Below are 17,403 nucleotides of genomic sequence, written 5' to 3' on the forward strand. Positions count from 1 at the left end.
CAATACATTACCATTAACAAACATGTATAACAACATCACTTAATGCAGTTGTTTATTGTGCATTTAATATGAACTCATCTTTGTTAATGTCACTGTTCATGCTTAATTCATGTTAGTAAACACATTAGTTAACATTATTAACAAACATGAATAACAACATTACTTAATGCAGTTGTTTATTATGCATTTAATATGAACTCATCTTTGTTAATGTCTGTTCATGCTTAATTCATGTTAGTAAATGCATTAGTTAACATTGGTTAATGAACACTTACTGTAAAGTGTTACCAGTTACTTTATGGCCTGGATGGCCTTCTGTAGGCATCCTGCTAACATACTCCCATACTCTCTCTCATTTGTATTTGTGTATTTGTATTTTTGGTATATTTGGTATATTTGGTATATTTGGTATATTTTGGTATATCATACATGTTTCATTCATTTTTTTGTCTTAATCTCAGTTTATTCTACTGTTATTTTGCACACCCTCATAATGCTGTAACTCATATTTTTTCATACTTTCATCCATGCATTTTGATTTAATATGTTCTTGACTTTTTGCTTGCGTTGGATGTTTAATACCACCCGATTCTCTCTATTCTTACTCCTTTTCTTTGCCCGTTCCTCCAGCCGTGGCTCCTCAGAAGGTCCTGGCCAAGGCGGAGAACCTGACGGCGTCCTTCGAGGTCCGGGGCGGCAACGTGACGGCCGTCTTCAGCTGGGATCTGTCCACGGCGCGGCCCGATCGGCAGCTCACCGGCTACCAGGTGACTTGGGCGGAGGTCCCTTCCACCACCCGCCACAACAAGGACGACAACAACAAGCTGCCCCACAGCCTCATCTCCCAGTCCCAGATCCTATCCCCTGTAAGTTGAACTAATACTGAACAAACTGTAGTGTATGCTAAACCGATTTGAGGTAAAGTTCTCTGTGTAATCGATAAAGCGTTGGCATATTTTGTAAAAAGTTTTACTCTTATTTCTTAACCAACAGATTAATCTCTCCAAGGGTATACAACTGTTATTTCAGAGATCCACAATCGATTTGGGAGCATTTGACTTTCATTTTAATGCAATACATTTTTTTTTTTTGCAATAGCAAGCAATAGTTCAGTGAGCTTTTGCCATGGCTATTCTGTAGATCAGAATTTGTGGAATTTCCCAGTAGGCAAATCTCAGCAGTTTTGCTACTCGTTTAGTTGGCAGTTTCCCTACGATTTCAGACACCCTGCTGTATTTCGTAAGCCTTGTCTTCTGCTTCTTCCTCTCATTTCACTGCTTCTCCTCTTTCAGGATCATAATATTCTGGTGGTGCCAGGCCTGCATCCGGCCAGCCTCTACAGGCTGGAGGTCCAGGTGATCACGGCAGAGGGCGACGGCCCCGCGACCAGCCGAACCTTCCAGACCCCTGGATCCCAAACCAGCCTGAAGCACAGTAAGGACAGACTCACTGGGAAGCTCAAATATAAAAGCATTAGGATGTGACTTTGAGGAATCTACAGTGAACTATAGTATCTGTATCTTTGGTGCTGATCTTTGATGGCATACAGTGGCTATAAAAACTACTTTTCTCTAATTTTACTGTGGAAGTCAGTGAAGAAACTGGAGGAAAAAAGTGAAAAGTGCTCCCTATACAGTGATGGAAGGATGATTTATTTTTTCTTTGAGAAATTGAATCAAATACTGTCCTTACCTTTCACCCTAAAGTCCCATTAAGATGTACTGAAGGGACCTGATATAAGATTCCTAGCAAGAATGGTAAAATCAGAGCAATATTGAAACAAAAATATATCCAAAATGTACCTAAAGTTAAAGAATAAATTCTATATTTTATAAAGTATTTGTGACAACAGCAAGTGAGAAAAGGGGGTGAATACTTTTGCAAAAGCTAACACAAAAAGCTTTTTGTGTTATTAGAATGTTGTACTTTCACATAATACACGATACATACATACATGATAAAAAGTACTTTGCATAGATTTTACACAGGAAATCCCAAATAAATGTATTTCGAACTAATTTTGTAGCACAAGAAAGTGCAAAAAGTCAACAGTGGTGAACACTTTCTTTAGCCACTATCATATCGTATCATATGCATCACTTGATAGATTGTTTTTTTTATTGATGTATTTCTAATCTCCCCTCATGCAGGAACCAGACTGAGGAAGCATCACCATAAACAGCCAATGATTGAGAGGCACTGAGCCCAGGTAGCCAATCAGACTGCATGAACCAATTCACCCAAACTCAGGATAACGGAGATTCCACAGAACAGTAATCCGCAATGCAAAGTGCAGCCTCACCAGCTTCATGACGACGACGGATTCTCCTTCACAACTGACAACCATTTCAGTGTCCTTCCTATGATGGAGTGGGTAATTGAGGACACGATTACTATTGAAGGTGCTACATGTAGCATTTAACATCAATAAATCATTACTATTCATTTTTAGACATTAGTATAATTCCTGTAAACAAACAAGACCATCACCAAGAAGATCAGCAGCCTTTAGTGGCCTCTGTACTGCATTTTACATTGTGAGCCACCTGGTCAGATTTGGCGGGAAATCTGCTGGATTGCTTTACAGCACAAAACAGGAAGAGGGCGCTGTTCTTCCAGAGCAAACAGAGCTAAAGCTTTCAGAGCTTCTGGCAACGGCAGATGGTGGAAGGAGTGAAAGAACGATGGAAAAATCACTTCTAACATGTTTATCCTCTTCAGTAAAGACAAAGACGCAAGGGAGGGGGAGGGGGGACAGGAAGCAACAAGGTTTATTGGGAAATGTAGTAATTTTGAGAAATGCTAACGCTAACAATACCACTGGTGTGAGATAGAGGCGACCAATCGTCTCCACCCTGGTCTCATTTGTTTACGGTAATTATACCAAGGAATCACAATTAATTTGACAATGAGATATTGATGTGTACAAATGATGCACGTAGCACCTTTAAATACAATAATACAGCAATACAGAACATCAAAAATGCTCATGTTAGGACAAATGCCATATTCAATACACTAATAAGCAGCAATAAGGTTTGATGCAAGTTGTGCCAGTTAAAGAAATGGTACTTTCCTTTCGCTCCCTGCTGTTGTGTAAGTAAGCTCACCACTAGTTTGTGATATGTGGGTGTCCATCTGAATAGCATGTAGATACAGTAGCTAACTAAGTTCATTACCTGCTGTACCCCTTAATAAGTCAGTTTAATGGGATTGCATGCAAACACCCTTAGCATTGTCAGTGTCATTGCCTGGTTCCCTTCAAAACATTTTAAAAACTCTCAAATGGATTCAAGGATGAGATTTGTTGTTTTTGTAAGTTAATTTGCCCGTTTGGTAAGAACATGTAGCTCCCTATAGCCTCTATTCTGTAAATGCTGTATATACTGTTTGTCTGTATTTATTAGTTGTGGCATATTTGTGTCTGAACGAGTGTCTACTGTAAACCCAATCCCTCTCTACTGTATGTGTGTTCAGCCTTTTCTAAACCTCTAGAGACCCTGTAAAAAGATGTTTTTTAAAGTAAAGATAAATTCCATGTCAATATGTGCGTAGCCTACTTTGCACACGTGCCGCTTTTAATCTACTTATTATTTGATCTTCCTCTTTCTGCTCCTCTCATCAGCGTCTTTTTTTCAGTATCCAGCGGTGACCTTTGTCCATTGTGAGAATTTATAATGATGGCGTAACCATGACTGTATTCCTATGGGGAGAAGCAAAGCCATGAGAAAACAAAGATCTGTACTCTAATTCTACCTCCATTATTCTTTGGTTGGTGTGCAAACAAAAGGTTTGGAGAGCCCCGGGGGATATGCGGTAATGTGGATGTGCACGTACACACACACACACACACACACATACACACACCGCTAAGAAGCTCTCACAGTGCTCAGCAACCATTGCATCATGCCTCATTCCCATGCACCGCCACGTACTGATCTTCGCTTGTCTGGTTTGTGTGTGTGTGTGTGTGCATGCGTCATACTCTTTGCACACTTCCTATACAAGACATTTTCAATAATCTTCCCATAGATTTAAAAAACTAAAATAGTTGGTTCCGCACATCAGGCTGTCCTGAAAGTCCATAGTTTGGCTTCTTAATGCTCTGCTTATGTTAATGCAGCTCAGACCCACTGTATAGCGCCATGATGGAGTATCATCTAAAACACTTGCATGCAACGTGAAAAAGGATGAATGTAGTGGAGGATGCTGTACACTGCCGCTGTGCTGGGAAGTCCATTTGGATAAGGAATAGCTTGGCCCGGAGCATAAAAACCATCTTTACGTAGGATTTATGAACATTTCAAGGTCCGGGCTTTTTCCTCCACCAGCCTAAATACGTTTAACACAGTAAAAGGATGAACTGAGAGAGGAGGTTGAGAGCTGGAGGGCTGGGGAGAGCAGATAGAATAGAATAGAATAGAATAGAATAGAATAGAACTCGGTTGTCCAACTAGGTCAGAAAATTATTCCGTAACCCTTCCTTTTTCAGTCACCATAAGTACTAGGTATTTACAAGGTAATGACTAGGTATTTACCAGGTAAATACATTGCAAGAATAGTAAGTTACCATGTAATTACAGCTGTAAATCCTCAGAAACTGAATTACTTGTGATTTGCGAGGTCATTATCAACATAATTCCCACAACACAGATACAATATCATAGTTTAGTAACAGAGAAGGTGTTTCTAATAAACTGTAGTCTAATACCTTTGGGCTCTTACTATCCTAAACCTGTTATTATAGTGAGTGATTTTAGTAATTCAACTGTTTCTAAGTATTAACTTGCTTAGTCACAGATGTAATTACTAACTGACTATTCTGGTCAATACCTAGTACTTAGAGTGACTGTAGAAGACAGAGTGGCCAATTATTCACTGTGTTGTACTCAAGTCACTCTGGCTGAGAGCATCAGCTAAATGTGTAAGATATAGATGAAATGTAAATGTAATTTTTCTTCTTCCTCAGCATCTAGGGTTTGACTGCTGATATTTTGTGCTGATATTCACCATCTTTAAATTTGCCCATTTTCATGCCAGACAAATTCCAGAAATGACAAGTATTCAATGTTTGTATTCTTGTTAGGGTGGAAAAGCCTCAGTATGTAGACCATCATGGGACACTAAAACTCTCATTAAAATCCAGGATAATAATAATGATAATAAAACATATTCATGCATACTTGCGGAATCCGAAATCTTCAGATTGAAATAAGTTCTGGTTAAGGGCTTCCTGACCACTGACCCCAATATGTGACCGATGGATATGAATTCCACAAGCTGTCATCAGTCTTGTGATACATGGGGTATTTTGCATTGTTGTCAAGAACTATACGGGTCACCTACTTGGGAAATGTGCACTTCGTTACTGCACGCTTTAACGATTTTGCACCAAAAGGGCGGTGATCCCACTGGATGTTTTTGAAATATTGCACAACATCTCATGCGTGGTGTGTGTTCAAAACCCCCCTCCCGAAACACACAGAAAACTTGGCCCCGGTCGAGAGGACTCGTTTCAGAAAAAAAAAAAAATCGGGACTCTTGATGTGTTAAACATCAAAGCCGATCTGGTGTTTTCTTCTTGAAATGGACCGTGTGAAATGTGCATTTAAAGGAATCGGAATGAGCCGGCAGCCCGCTGCGCCCGGGCCGGCATGGGGCCGTCGCGGGAAACGTTTTATGTCTATATGTTTGTTAGAAATGCATTCTTTTGATTATGACTATGCACTTTAATCTGATCGTACACATCTGTTGGAGACGCTCAAGCTGCGAGTGTCTCCCTTTTCTCTCTACGGCATTCCTTTAGTCTTTGATGATCCTCTGGATGACCGTAAGTAATGATAACAATATCCCAAATGGTATTGCCGATCTTGTAATACTTGGAAGGAAGGAAGGAATGTTTTAACGCTCCGCACATGATGATTTTATTGACTATATGACATGCAGGCATTGCTTTGGCAGCAGCGTCCTGTGTCTGTTTTACTTGCTTAGTAGTGGCGGTGCGAACAGTTTACAAGGACAAAGCAGGACAAGGAGATTTGATAATGAATTCTTGGCTCCTAATGAGTAAAAAGACCTTGAAATGGAAATGTAATTTCCAGTGTAATTTAATGGGATGTGCCCCGCGCTGCGAAGTCCTTCCCCATCCTCTCTGTTCTCCCCCTCTATTTATCTGTCTGTTTCTTTGTCTGCCTCTCTCTCTGTGCACGTAATATCCTCCAGACACCGAGTTACTATGATGTGTGGCCAGCCACTTAGAAAATCAGAGCTTGTCACAGCCCAGACCCGCACTAGTCTTTTAATAAAACCACAGATGATTTGTTCGGTGTGTGGTTATCTAAGGGCGCGCGCTCTGCCAAAAGAAGAAAAATCCCAGGTTGGGTTTACAGTGTATTTTATATTTGTCGTTGTTTTCGGGTACAGCAGAATGCACGAGATGATTTATCGCAAATGCCACTCACATGAAATACATGAGCGCATACGTTTATGGCAGCAGGGTGCAGACGATCTACCGTAGCATTATGTCGAAACAGCATTATAACTCATTTTTTATAGTATGGTCATGCTCAAAGATATACAGTAGTACCGCAGTATACACTGCACAGTCTTAACAAGAAGAGCCCTACAGTACCAGCATCGTTTGGACAGTCACAAAACTCTTTCAGAAACCCTTAAATCCTTTTACTGTACATACAAGGGAACCTTTATGGTGCTATAAAGAACCATTTTATCAAGGTACTTTACAACCATTGCCCGAATGGCTCTGCACAAAGAAAAAGGAGGGTTCTTTAAGGGTTCTTTGGCTCTATATGGAACCATAATGATTCAAAGAACCCTCTGATTTGTTATAACGCAAAAACAAACTGGCAAATCAGAGATAAGACCCTATTGTGGTTCTTAAAAAGTTCCTTTAATTCTGCTGATTTGGAACATTTTATGCAGTCTAAAAGGGTTCCTTATAGCACCTTAGAACCATTTCCTGATACTATAAAGAACCCTATTTGTTGAGAGTGTGTATAAAACCTTTATGAGAGTGTATGAAATCTTCCAAATCATCCACATTCTAGCTAGAACTATTAAAGGTCCATAAAAAGATAAAGCTGCACTAGGCAAGATTTTTATGTAAAACTCCAGCTGTCAATCACAAAGTGGGGCTGCAGCAGAGAAGAGCGTCCCTTCCCCACTAACTGAGATGCGGTAGATTCGCCCACATAGAATTCTGGTGTCGGGTATGGACACATCTCCGCCCACAGAACGTGACAAATCAAAACTTAAGAGTGAAATCCAAACTGTCTCCTAAACAGCAGTGAGCAGCAAGGAAGCTGGACTCACCAGCGTTACATCTTTTCCTCTCTCGTCTCTTTGGTTTCCTTTGGTACAAAGCATCACACAGCGACTGGGTTGGTTAACATGAGCGTGCTGTGTGCAGTTTACTGATGTCACCTTAAAGGATTTTGGGGTATTGAAGTTCAAATTTTCAAACAGTTGCCTCTCACTGCCATTTGGGGCCGCCAACGTGCGAAGTTGCCAAGTCTAGCTTTACTACTTCTAGTTTGGAGCATTTCATGCATTCTTAAATGCTTCTATACAGCACCATGAAGAATTAATTTTGGACCATTTGAGCATGATGCTATAGAGAACCTTTCTATAAGGTTCTTCTTCTTTATAGCACCAAAAAAGGTTCTGCTATGGCACAAGCCTAAACCATTTTTCTACTACTTTATAGAGCCCTTTTTCTTAAGAATGTAGCGTGAAGAGAGTGCTTTTACCGTGTAGCTGGTTGGAGCAATTTCTGAAGGTTCTATCCATTATTCCTTCTTAGAAACTATATGTTATGTGAAATGGTGTTTGCAAACCATTGGTGAATCCCATGCAGGGGGGAGCAAATCAATGAAGCCCGATCAGATACTGGAGAAGGACAACGAAATGTCAACTTCCAGTCGTTCCCTCCCAGTGTTTCGAAATACAGTGTCGAAGGTGATTAACTCAGTTGTCAGCAGTGAAAAGAGACAGAGATCTGAAGTGAGAGACAGAAATGACTCATCCCCTGAAAGAGAGAGAGAGATGGGTGCATACACTGGCTTAATAATAAGGCATACAGTAATATTTAATAGGAACCAGAGGCATTGGCAGCAGCAGCAGCCGTTGCACCCAAGGTAAGGCAGTTAGAATGAATGTAGAGGTCCGTCAGTCGGCGTTCACCTCCTATCAATATATCACAGCCGTGGAAAACCCACAGAGAGCAGAACGGGCACCGAGACAACCTCGTTTCATCATTTGCATGTCCTCGAGGGGACATTGAGGAGAAAAACATCTTTTGTTCGAGGCTAGAACGACGGAGACGAACCGTTAGTTCGCGCGTTCCCTTGTCTCGCCGCCCGGCAGTCTAATTGGGTTGAGTTTATTCGCGGCCGGTCATTGTCGAGAGTCTTTGGCCAGTGAAGTGAGCCACAGAGCTGATAACAACCTTGGATTCATTGATCTCTGTGTTACTATCCACATAAATGCAGTCCAGTAGGTGTTCCAGCCTATTCATTAGATGATGGGTATTGATTCAAGCGCATGATTGGGTCGCCTTGTTGGGGAGACGGCATTCTCCCGAGTCGCAGGTTAGTAATAACCCCTATTTTGTCACCATGGAAATAATAAAAAAGATGTGAAATGATGGAACACGAGCTTATTTTTCCATTGGTTTGTACCACCAGGCTATACTTGTGACATTATGTTCATGGTCGTTCAACATATTTCACATGGAAAAAACGATAAGTGCAGAAAATTAAAGCTTCACGCCCTTGTTGGCTCTAAGCCTTTGCCATCATTGTAGATATTAAACCGGAGCTCTGAAGAGACGCTAAGTTAAATAAAGTGTGACACTCAATCCTTCATTTCCCATCCTCCTCATCAGCCGCTTCCTCCACATTGGCTGAAGTGTTAAAGCAGATGGACTGTGAAAAATAGCTGGGAGTGTGTGGAGTAGATACAAGGGGGAGTGCAATCACATGCGTGTGCAAGCGTGCACGTACGTATGCACGCACACACGCACACAAACACAAACAAAAAAAAACACAGTTGCGTGCGATAATCCCCCTAAGATCTGAGCGATGCTGTCTTTGAAGAAGTACTGTCTGGCAGTTTTCGTAATGCTGATTTGTGTTCCATGGTGGATCCAACACGGCTTCAGATCCTTTGGGGATCCATTGAATCACTATCCAGCGCTGAGGAAGCGGGAAGAGGCCTTACAAAGGATACTCCTACTGAAATCGATCCTTCTCCGGCTGATCTCAACTGCAGTTGCAGCCCTTTGAAAATGCTCAAAGTAAACTACACTGTGCAAAAAAACATAGGAGTGCTTGCTCCTTTCATGAAATACACTGACCAGATGAATCCAGGTGAAAGCTATAGTTCCATATTGATTTCACTTATCAAATCCACTTCATCCATGATGGTGAGACATAGACGAATGGAGAAGACAGGTTAACTACAATGTGAACTTTTAGCCTTGAGGCAGGAATTGTATTGTTAGTCCCGCCCTCAGTTGGTCAACTTCGGCTCCAACACTTCACTCACCTTGATGAGCTGTCTGATGAACTGGGATAATCTAGCATCGCTACCTTGTTTTGCAGAAACCTAGCTAGTTAGTTAGCTAGGTTGTTTATTCATTGTTATTTTAAAGTAAAAAAAGTTGCGTATTGCAGCTTTAAAGAAGGGTTTCAAAGCCTTGAGAAAACTGAGATGTTGATTGCACAAAAGGGTGCACAACATAACACTGGGTATAGTCCTAATAATTTGTGAAGTGAATAAACCTGTCCAGTCAGTTCTGTGCCATGCTGAGGTGTGCCACGCTACACCAAACCATCTACTGCACTTTGAATTGCCTGAAAAACAGACAGTTGACCCTATACGTACTGCATCAAATGTGAGGATTTCATTACCTGTGCCTATAATGTGGCGTATGTTTTTTTTTTTTTTAATCAATTATGAATAATCAGTCAAACCCTCATCTGAATGCATCTATGGAATATCATTTCCATTCATGCAAATAAACCCATAACTTGTCATTCTGTCACACTAAGCTGAATCCATGCATCTACGTCTGTTTGCACACAGGCATCCGCACGCTGATAAGGAAAAAGAAAGCCTCCTCTCGGTTGCAAATACATCAGAGCTGTCAAGATAGTAGAGGAGGCTGCCCTCATTTCCCACTTCTCCTCTCCCAAAATGCTAATGCCGTGTTTTCCTGTACGTCTCTGAATTAGAAACTGTCCGGTTCATTTAGCCTTACGCGGGCGGCGCTAGTGGGATTAGCGCCTCGGAGCTAGCTCACATCACGGTTGTATAGATTTCATCAGCTCTCATCATGACTAATGCAATTTCCATCAAATATTAAAAGCCAAACACGTCAAGCGATGTTATTGTTGTCTCATAGTCATTGATTGAAAGCGCTGTGGCTCCTCTGCATGCTGCCGATGGAAGTTGATTATGAATTTTTGATATTTATGCCACCCTGCAAACACCATACATCAGCACCGCATGCAGGTGTAGGAATGACTTGTCTCCAGTGCTCAAAGATCAGCTGCAGACATTATTGGCAAAGCCTTAACTCACTTCCAGACATGGCATGTTTAGACTGATGGTTCCAATTAAACGCCGCCGCCATTTAGGCAGTTGCCAACCAACAAATTGGGCAACCCACTGTCATATTCAATGCTTACTGATCATATTTGACAGTAAGAGTAATGATGTTCCTAATGCTCGAAACACTGATTGAACGGGATGTTGCCTCCACCTGTCCTGACCTTTTGAGGATCTACACATGTACCAAATCTATGCACATATGCGACCTGCATCGTTTTGTGAAATCAGAACCTAAATATCTCTCTGATATCAGAGATCAATAAAATATCAATACACTTGCCAAAGCTGGAATTTTTACTGTGCCATTATATCATATAGTGGACATTTTTGCTTGTTTGGGGTGACATATGGTATTTTAAGGAGGCTTTTCTGAAAATATAATTGATTTTTGTTGATATTGGTGGATCACCAACTGGATATAGTTTACCACCCTTTTGATTTAACACTCCATCATTTGCAAACCAGCCTTCAAAATAACATCATGGGATTGATTGTGCAAATATGATTACAGTAAATGTGCACAATATGGAAGTGGCTGGGCAGACACCTCATATCATTACTTTTTAAAGCCGCGGTTCGCAGGTGTAGCGTAAATGCATTCGCAGCCTCCTGTCGGGGGTTTGTCTGGGGCCTAATAACCTGAAATCACAGGTGGATGACGTTTTGAAAGCTTAATGGCATCCAACGGAAGAAAAAAAAAAGAAAGAAAAAAAAAGAAAAACACTGTTTTTGCAAGTCGAAATCGATGGTGTCATAATCGTGTTTAGGCATAACATGAATTATTTACAGTATACATGGAGCAAATTGAAGCTGCGAATAATGGACGTGGCAGCTCCAAAGCCATCAATTCACACCCGCAGTGCTGAAGTGAAATGATGAAGTTGTTTGTTCCACCATGAGGTGTTGATATGTTCTGATCTCCTCCTCGGGCTGTGTTTTCCTCACACACACACACACATCCCCGCCACTTATACACACACTTCTCCTTCTTCTCCCCCCATTTTGGTGCTCCCCTCCCTGAGGTACGGAGTCAACATGTCTCGCCGAGTGCGGCTGAATGAGAGCTGAAGGAATTTTTCTCAGAGCGCTAAGCATCCATTTACACCTCTGTGCACACGGGGCGGCCGGTGGGCAAGCGAACACCGAGCTCAATGGGCCGCCACTGCCTCCGTCTTCGAGGGAGCCTGAAATGAATTCGGAAAAAAACGACGATGTGTGAGGAGGCCCGGGATTTATTTTGCGCACAATACATGCTTCTTTAGTCATTCGATGTGTGGACTAGTAGTAGAATCAGGATGGAGAGAAAATATAGTGTGTCTGGCACTGTGGGCTTCAGAGCGATCCATTTTCACTGTTGACAGTTGCTTGGCTGAAATTAAATGACGCCGCATAACACAATAGATAAAGAGATATTCTGCAGCTCATATGTCACAGGCAAATTAAAGTAATAATCCATGACATTTTCATATTAATAAATGTCCCTTTTGCACCACTCTATCTAATTGCTGTAACACAGTAGTGATTCAACCTACAGCCAGTTCATGAAAGCTTTTCCATTGTCTGTTCTAAACACCTGGTGTCTGGTAGCTCTTTCCTGGGAAAAATCCTCTGGCGCACAGGAAGTGATGCGTTTTGAATGAATGAATGAATTAATTTATTTGATGATTAAAAAACACATATAGGCTAACTGCATTGCAGTCATTACATACATTAAAATCACCGAGGATGAAAACACAATAAAGCCCGAAGGCTTATTTCCATTGCGGTCCTCCAGTATAACACGTAACACAACACAAGATAAAAGCAAAACAACAAGACAGCAAGCGAAGACAATACAATCAACATATAAATAGCAGGCGGCGGGGTAGCTATGTCCACATACTCATGTTTTCTTGGTCATAAAAGTTAGAATTAAAATTGAATATGCTACATGGTATTTTGTAACCATTTCTTTAAGGCCACTTTAAACATGCTCTGTGTTTTACGTTTCCGGTTTGTTTGGAATAAACAGAAGAAGAAGAACTGGGTAGTTAGCATGAGCAGTGATAGCCACCATGACTGAACAGACAAAGAAAAGAGAAACTCAAACTGCATCAACAAGGAAATCCAAGCTCCGCCCACACTGTTTGATTGACAGGTGATCTCTGGGAAGTGCAGTGCAGAAACACCACAGCAATGAGCGCTTCGCAGCAAAGATGGAGACTAAATAAAAAACAAGATTTCGGGGATTACCACTTTAAGTATGAAACTAGGACTTAGAGCCTGGAAATTGACTGCAGCCGCAAAGCTCCCTCGGTCTTGGCCAGGACCAGAGCCAAAACAACTGGCCTCTAAATGAATGCTCATAACCTTTGCACGTCCTTCCCATAGCCAAATGAAATCAACATGAGCGCACAGTCAAAATGCCAGTATGGAACATCCTTCTAATTAGCCCGATTCTGGGGGCTAGTCGGCATTTGCCGTGTCTGCTGTGAACAATCAACCAACAAATACATGCAGATATAAAACATCGTTCAGCACGAATCGGCACGCCATAAGCGCAATCAAAGAGACGTGGGCAAAAGTTACACCTAAGATTCCTTATCTTTCGGAAAAAAAAAACATCACATGGGTCTATTTTCAATCTCACAAGATCGAGAATGCAGCGGAGTCTCTTTGAGGCGGTGTAAAAAAGAATTCACGCTGTTTCTTTCTGCACGACAGAAAGCCCACAGGGTCCTCACGTTCTGCGTTTTGATCAGGCCCTGTGTTTCTTTTTCTTTTTTTTTTTTTTGGATTGCATGCAGCACAGCGGCAGTGCCGTATTGACTCTCGCGCACGTGCATCTGTATCTCCCCGCTGTCACGTGCGCGCCCTGCCCTAATTCTGTTGACAGAAGCCCCTCGTACGTGCGAGCTCTCCCTCCCCCCAAAAAAACGGCTCGGGGCTGCGGATGCCTTTCATGGCTTCGACCTGCAGTGTGGGAAGCGGCAAGGTCGGAGCGGAGTGCCGGCGAAAACCGAAAACCACAAAATAGCCTCGGATATATCGCTCTGAGAACAAGCGTTTCTCATGAAATATACATCCGTATAGCTTCACAGGCCCACCCCGACTACACGCTTGCACCGCAGCCTCAACCGGAATGCAGTCTCATAATTTCAATTAGGTTTTATAGAGCGTTTGATATAGCTGTGAGGGAAATCAAAGCCATCAGCCATCTGTTGTGGTTCAGCCTCTACTACAAAGCAAAAAAAAAAGGCAAATTCATGCATCGAGTTCATAGCTTTTCCCTGGGCTGAAGCATCAAATGAAGAGAAAAATGATTTCAGCCAGGGCATGTTGTGTCCGCGTCCTTTTACCCTACACATTCATTTGCTAGTAACTCAATGCATTTCTCAGAAAGTGCTTCCTTGTTGGGGTCAGAGTGAAAAGATCACAACCTGTTTTTAAACCTGATTTTCCTATATCGAGCCGTCCTTCGCTATCCGCCGAACGTGGGGTAAAAAGAAGCAGTGATAGCTGTAGCTCCGCTGTTTGGTGTTATCGGACTCAAATTTGCATCATAATGCACATGAAAAGGTTATCTGCAACATCCCTGCTGTAAAGGTGTCGGCGCAAGCTACCCAGCAAGCGTTTGACGGACGGCGGGAGTTCAACGTCAACCCAAACCGGCACAAAATGTTCACAATGTGATGTTATGGCACCGTAAAAACTCCAGCTTTGGATACTGTTTTGTGCTGAAACCAGAAAGATATTTAGGTTCTGATGTCACAAAATGATGCAGGTAGCAGCTATGGACATCTCAACTTTCATTTTGGTTCTATGTTTACATGGGCAATGTCAAAATGTTCGCTGGCTACCTGCATCGCTATGAAATCGGGAGCTACATATCAGCCAGAAGCTGTTTTACTACAAATTTGTGCCATACCGTAATATCAGATTTTGAAGATTTTGTGCTTGGAAATGGGAGAGACAGCAAGACAGACAGTGAACAACACATGGGGAGGGGGATTGGGAGGGGTGGTGTGTGTATGTGTGTGTGATGTGTGATGTGGGCGTGTGTTGGGGTGGGGGGTCGAACAAATGATGGGTGCCCTATATGTGTGGAAGCCGCTCAATTTGGTCAACATCTAATCTCGCTCATCTAGAAGCCTGAATTGGATTTCTGCGGCACTGAGGACAGTCAATAGCTTATGCCGTTGTTCTCTCATTGAATAGATGTATAGAACTCACCGTTCTTTAGTGGGACACACCCTCTCATTGCATGTACAGTTGGTTCAGCTCATGAAAGGAAAGCAAATCCAAGGTAAATCCAATGTGAGAAAGCCTTGAATCCATTGGCGTATTCAAAGAACTGGGTGAAAAACTCCCCAACGCGTTTCGGCCTTGGCCTTCATCAGGGAGCAGAACATCCATTGTGTTCACCCTGTTCACCCAACAAGCCACAGCATTAAAGTTATATTCACTTTTTCATGGACACTGCCATGGATTTACTTTCCTTTCTGATGTACTGACCCACACCAAGAGCACCCCATACTTCAGATTTCCACTGGAATTTAACCCAAATAAAGCACCCATTACCCTGTTTTGCTGTTATCTTATGTTTTACATTTGTGTCATTATAGCCACCCTTGCCAGATATATGGTTATTTCATCATGACCTTTTGACTGATGACCAAATTGACCAAAATGCCCTTGCTTGGATTGCTTAACAACACTGCTCCCTGCTGGTGAAGCTGCAGCACCCTGAGATTTACCTCTCATGACCATAGAAGTGCATTTGGTTTACATTTGGAAGAGACCAGCAGCAGGTTTCCCCAAAGCACCTTAGTATTGTAAAAGAAACCGGGGTCTAGTAGCTCAAAGCAGGGGTTCCCCACTGTTTTCATGTGATGGACCCCCAAATAGACTCCCATTAAACCCCACAGACCCCCATCTGCCCCAGGGAACAGTATACATCATAGTAGGTATCAAATGAATGTAGGTTATATGAAAATAGGGTGTTTCAAGGAAAAAATGCAAATGCTTTTCTGAAAATACAATTATTTTTGTTTCTATTGGTGTTTTTTCCCCTTATGATGATCAAAGACTCAAGGTCAAACTTTATCCTCTTGTTTTATTTGCCACTTCATCACTGCACATGGGGGGGAATTGTGTTGTTGTTCATTTTAATTATAGAACTGTCTACACTGTATATGGGAAGATAATAGTGGGTGAAGAGAAGCCTATGATGAGAATAGTCATCCTTGTACATTCTATAATTGGGATATTTTTTCAAGTGGATTGAATTATAGTGAAATTAGACTATTCCTTATTTTGCTGAGGGCTCACTGGAACCCCCTCAAGAACCCCTGGAGCCCCTTAAGGATCCCTGGAACCCCCTTAAAAACCACAGGAACCCCCCAAGGACCACTAGAACCCCCTCAAGAATCCCTGGAACCCCCACAAGGACCCCTGAAACCCCCTCAAGGACCATGCAAACCTCATCAAGGACCCCTGGAACCCCCTCAATGACCCCTGGAACCTCCTCAAGAACCCCTGGAACACCCACAAGGATCCTTGAAACCCCCTCAAGGACCACTCAAACCTCATCAAGGACCCCTGGAACCCCCTCAAGAACCCCTGGAATGCCCTCAAGAACCCTAGAACCCCCTCAAGAACCCCTGGAATCCCCTCTAAGCGTCAGCTAGTTAGCGTTTGAATGACATTTTGGCACATAGAACGACACACTGAGGAGTACAGGGCAGGATAGTAACTTACACGTTCTTAATACGGAAAAAATATAACAGTATTTTACTGTGTTACCTAAAAAATAATGTATTCTAATTACAGATACTGTGAATTGTTTGAGGATTATTTCTTGGAATGCTTTTAAACTAGTGAGAAAGGCCATTTAAATAGTGTCAGATGTTCTAAATCTTTATAAAAATGTGGCACAAAGAAAGATATTATTATTATTATTAGTAGTAGTAGTAGTATGAGTATTAGTATTATTAGTATCAGTATTATAATCAGAATACATTACTGAGTTTGGGTAATGCCTTAGATTACATTACTGATTACAATTTTGATGAAGTAATAGTAACTAGTAGACTCAACTCTGTTGGAGCTGAAGAAGCGAGTGTGGATTGATTGGTTTGGGTTTCTGGTGAGAAGGAGAAACTGGGAAGTGCTGAGGCTGAATCTGGAAAAAACAGATCTATGCAAAAATATCAAGGGCTACCTCGATAATTTGGATTTCCTCTTTAAACCAAAGGCATTGATTACAAGTGCAAATGCAATTGCAGACACAGAAGCACTGAGAGGCACATTTTGAACCCGGAAATTTGGGATTAGAGGGTTGAAAGAAAGGCCTCAAGAGCTTTAAACCTGATACACAAAGATACTAACCAGGTTACTGGAAAATACAATCAGCAAATTTGAATATCGCTCACTTTGAGAATTCATATATGTTATTAAAGTCTGATCAATATTTGTGACAACACAAGCTTGGGAAATTTACATTCCATAACAGATTACTGATTATCTGGGTGAAACTGTAATCATAATTCAGTGTAACATAATTTATCAAACCTGGTTACTTTCAGTTACTTTTGCCTCCTAAATCTATTAACAATGTATTTCAATTTGCATACAGTAATTTGTTCATAATCATCATCCACAATCAGTATTAGCAATTATTTGAAGGTATGTAAAATAATGTCAGTGTGTCTATAATCTCTGAGAACAAGTATGTATTTTTCCAAAAACATTTATAATCTGAATACATTTTTGCAGTAATTGTAATGG

The 17,403-nt window shown here is 41.6% G+C and overlaps 1 protein-coding gene across 1 annotated transcript in view; it reads left to right on the forward strand.

The window, feature by feature from the left end:
- Positions 1-3,356, forward strand: part of anos1a (anosmin 1a) — a 30,744-nt gene extending 27,388 nt beyond the window's left edge. Inside the window, exons 14-16 of the mRNA XM_071902135.2 lie at positions 631-866; positions 1,293-1,434; positions 2,151-3,356. Coding sequence (XP_071758236.1) covers positions 631-866; positions 1,293-1,434; positions 2,151-2,203 — 431 coding nt within the window. The 3' untranslated portion in view covers positions 2,204-3,356. The remainder of the gene's footprint in view (positions 1-630; positions 867-1,292; positions 1,435-2,150) is intronic.
- The last annotated feature ends 14,047 nt before the right edge of the window (positions 3,357-17,403 follow it).

Source organism: Centroberyx gerrardi, chromosome 21 (assembly GCF_048128805.1).
Source record: "Centroberyx gerrardi isolate f3 chromosome 21, fCenGer3.hap1.cur.20231027, whole genome shotgun sequence".
In the NCBI taxonomy this organism is placed as follows: domain Eukaryota; kingdom Metazoa; phylum Chordata; class Actinopteri; order Beryciformes; family Berycidae; genus Centroberyx; species Centroberyx gerrardi.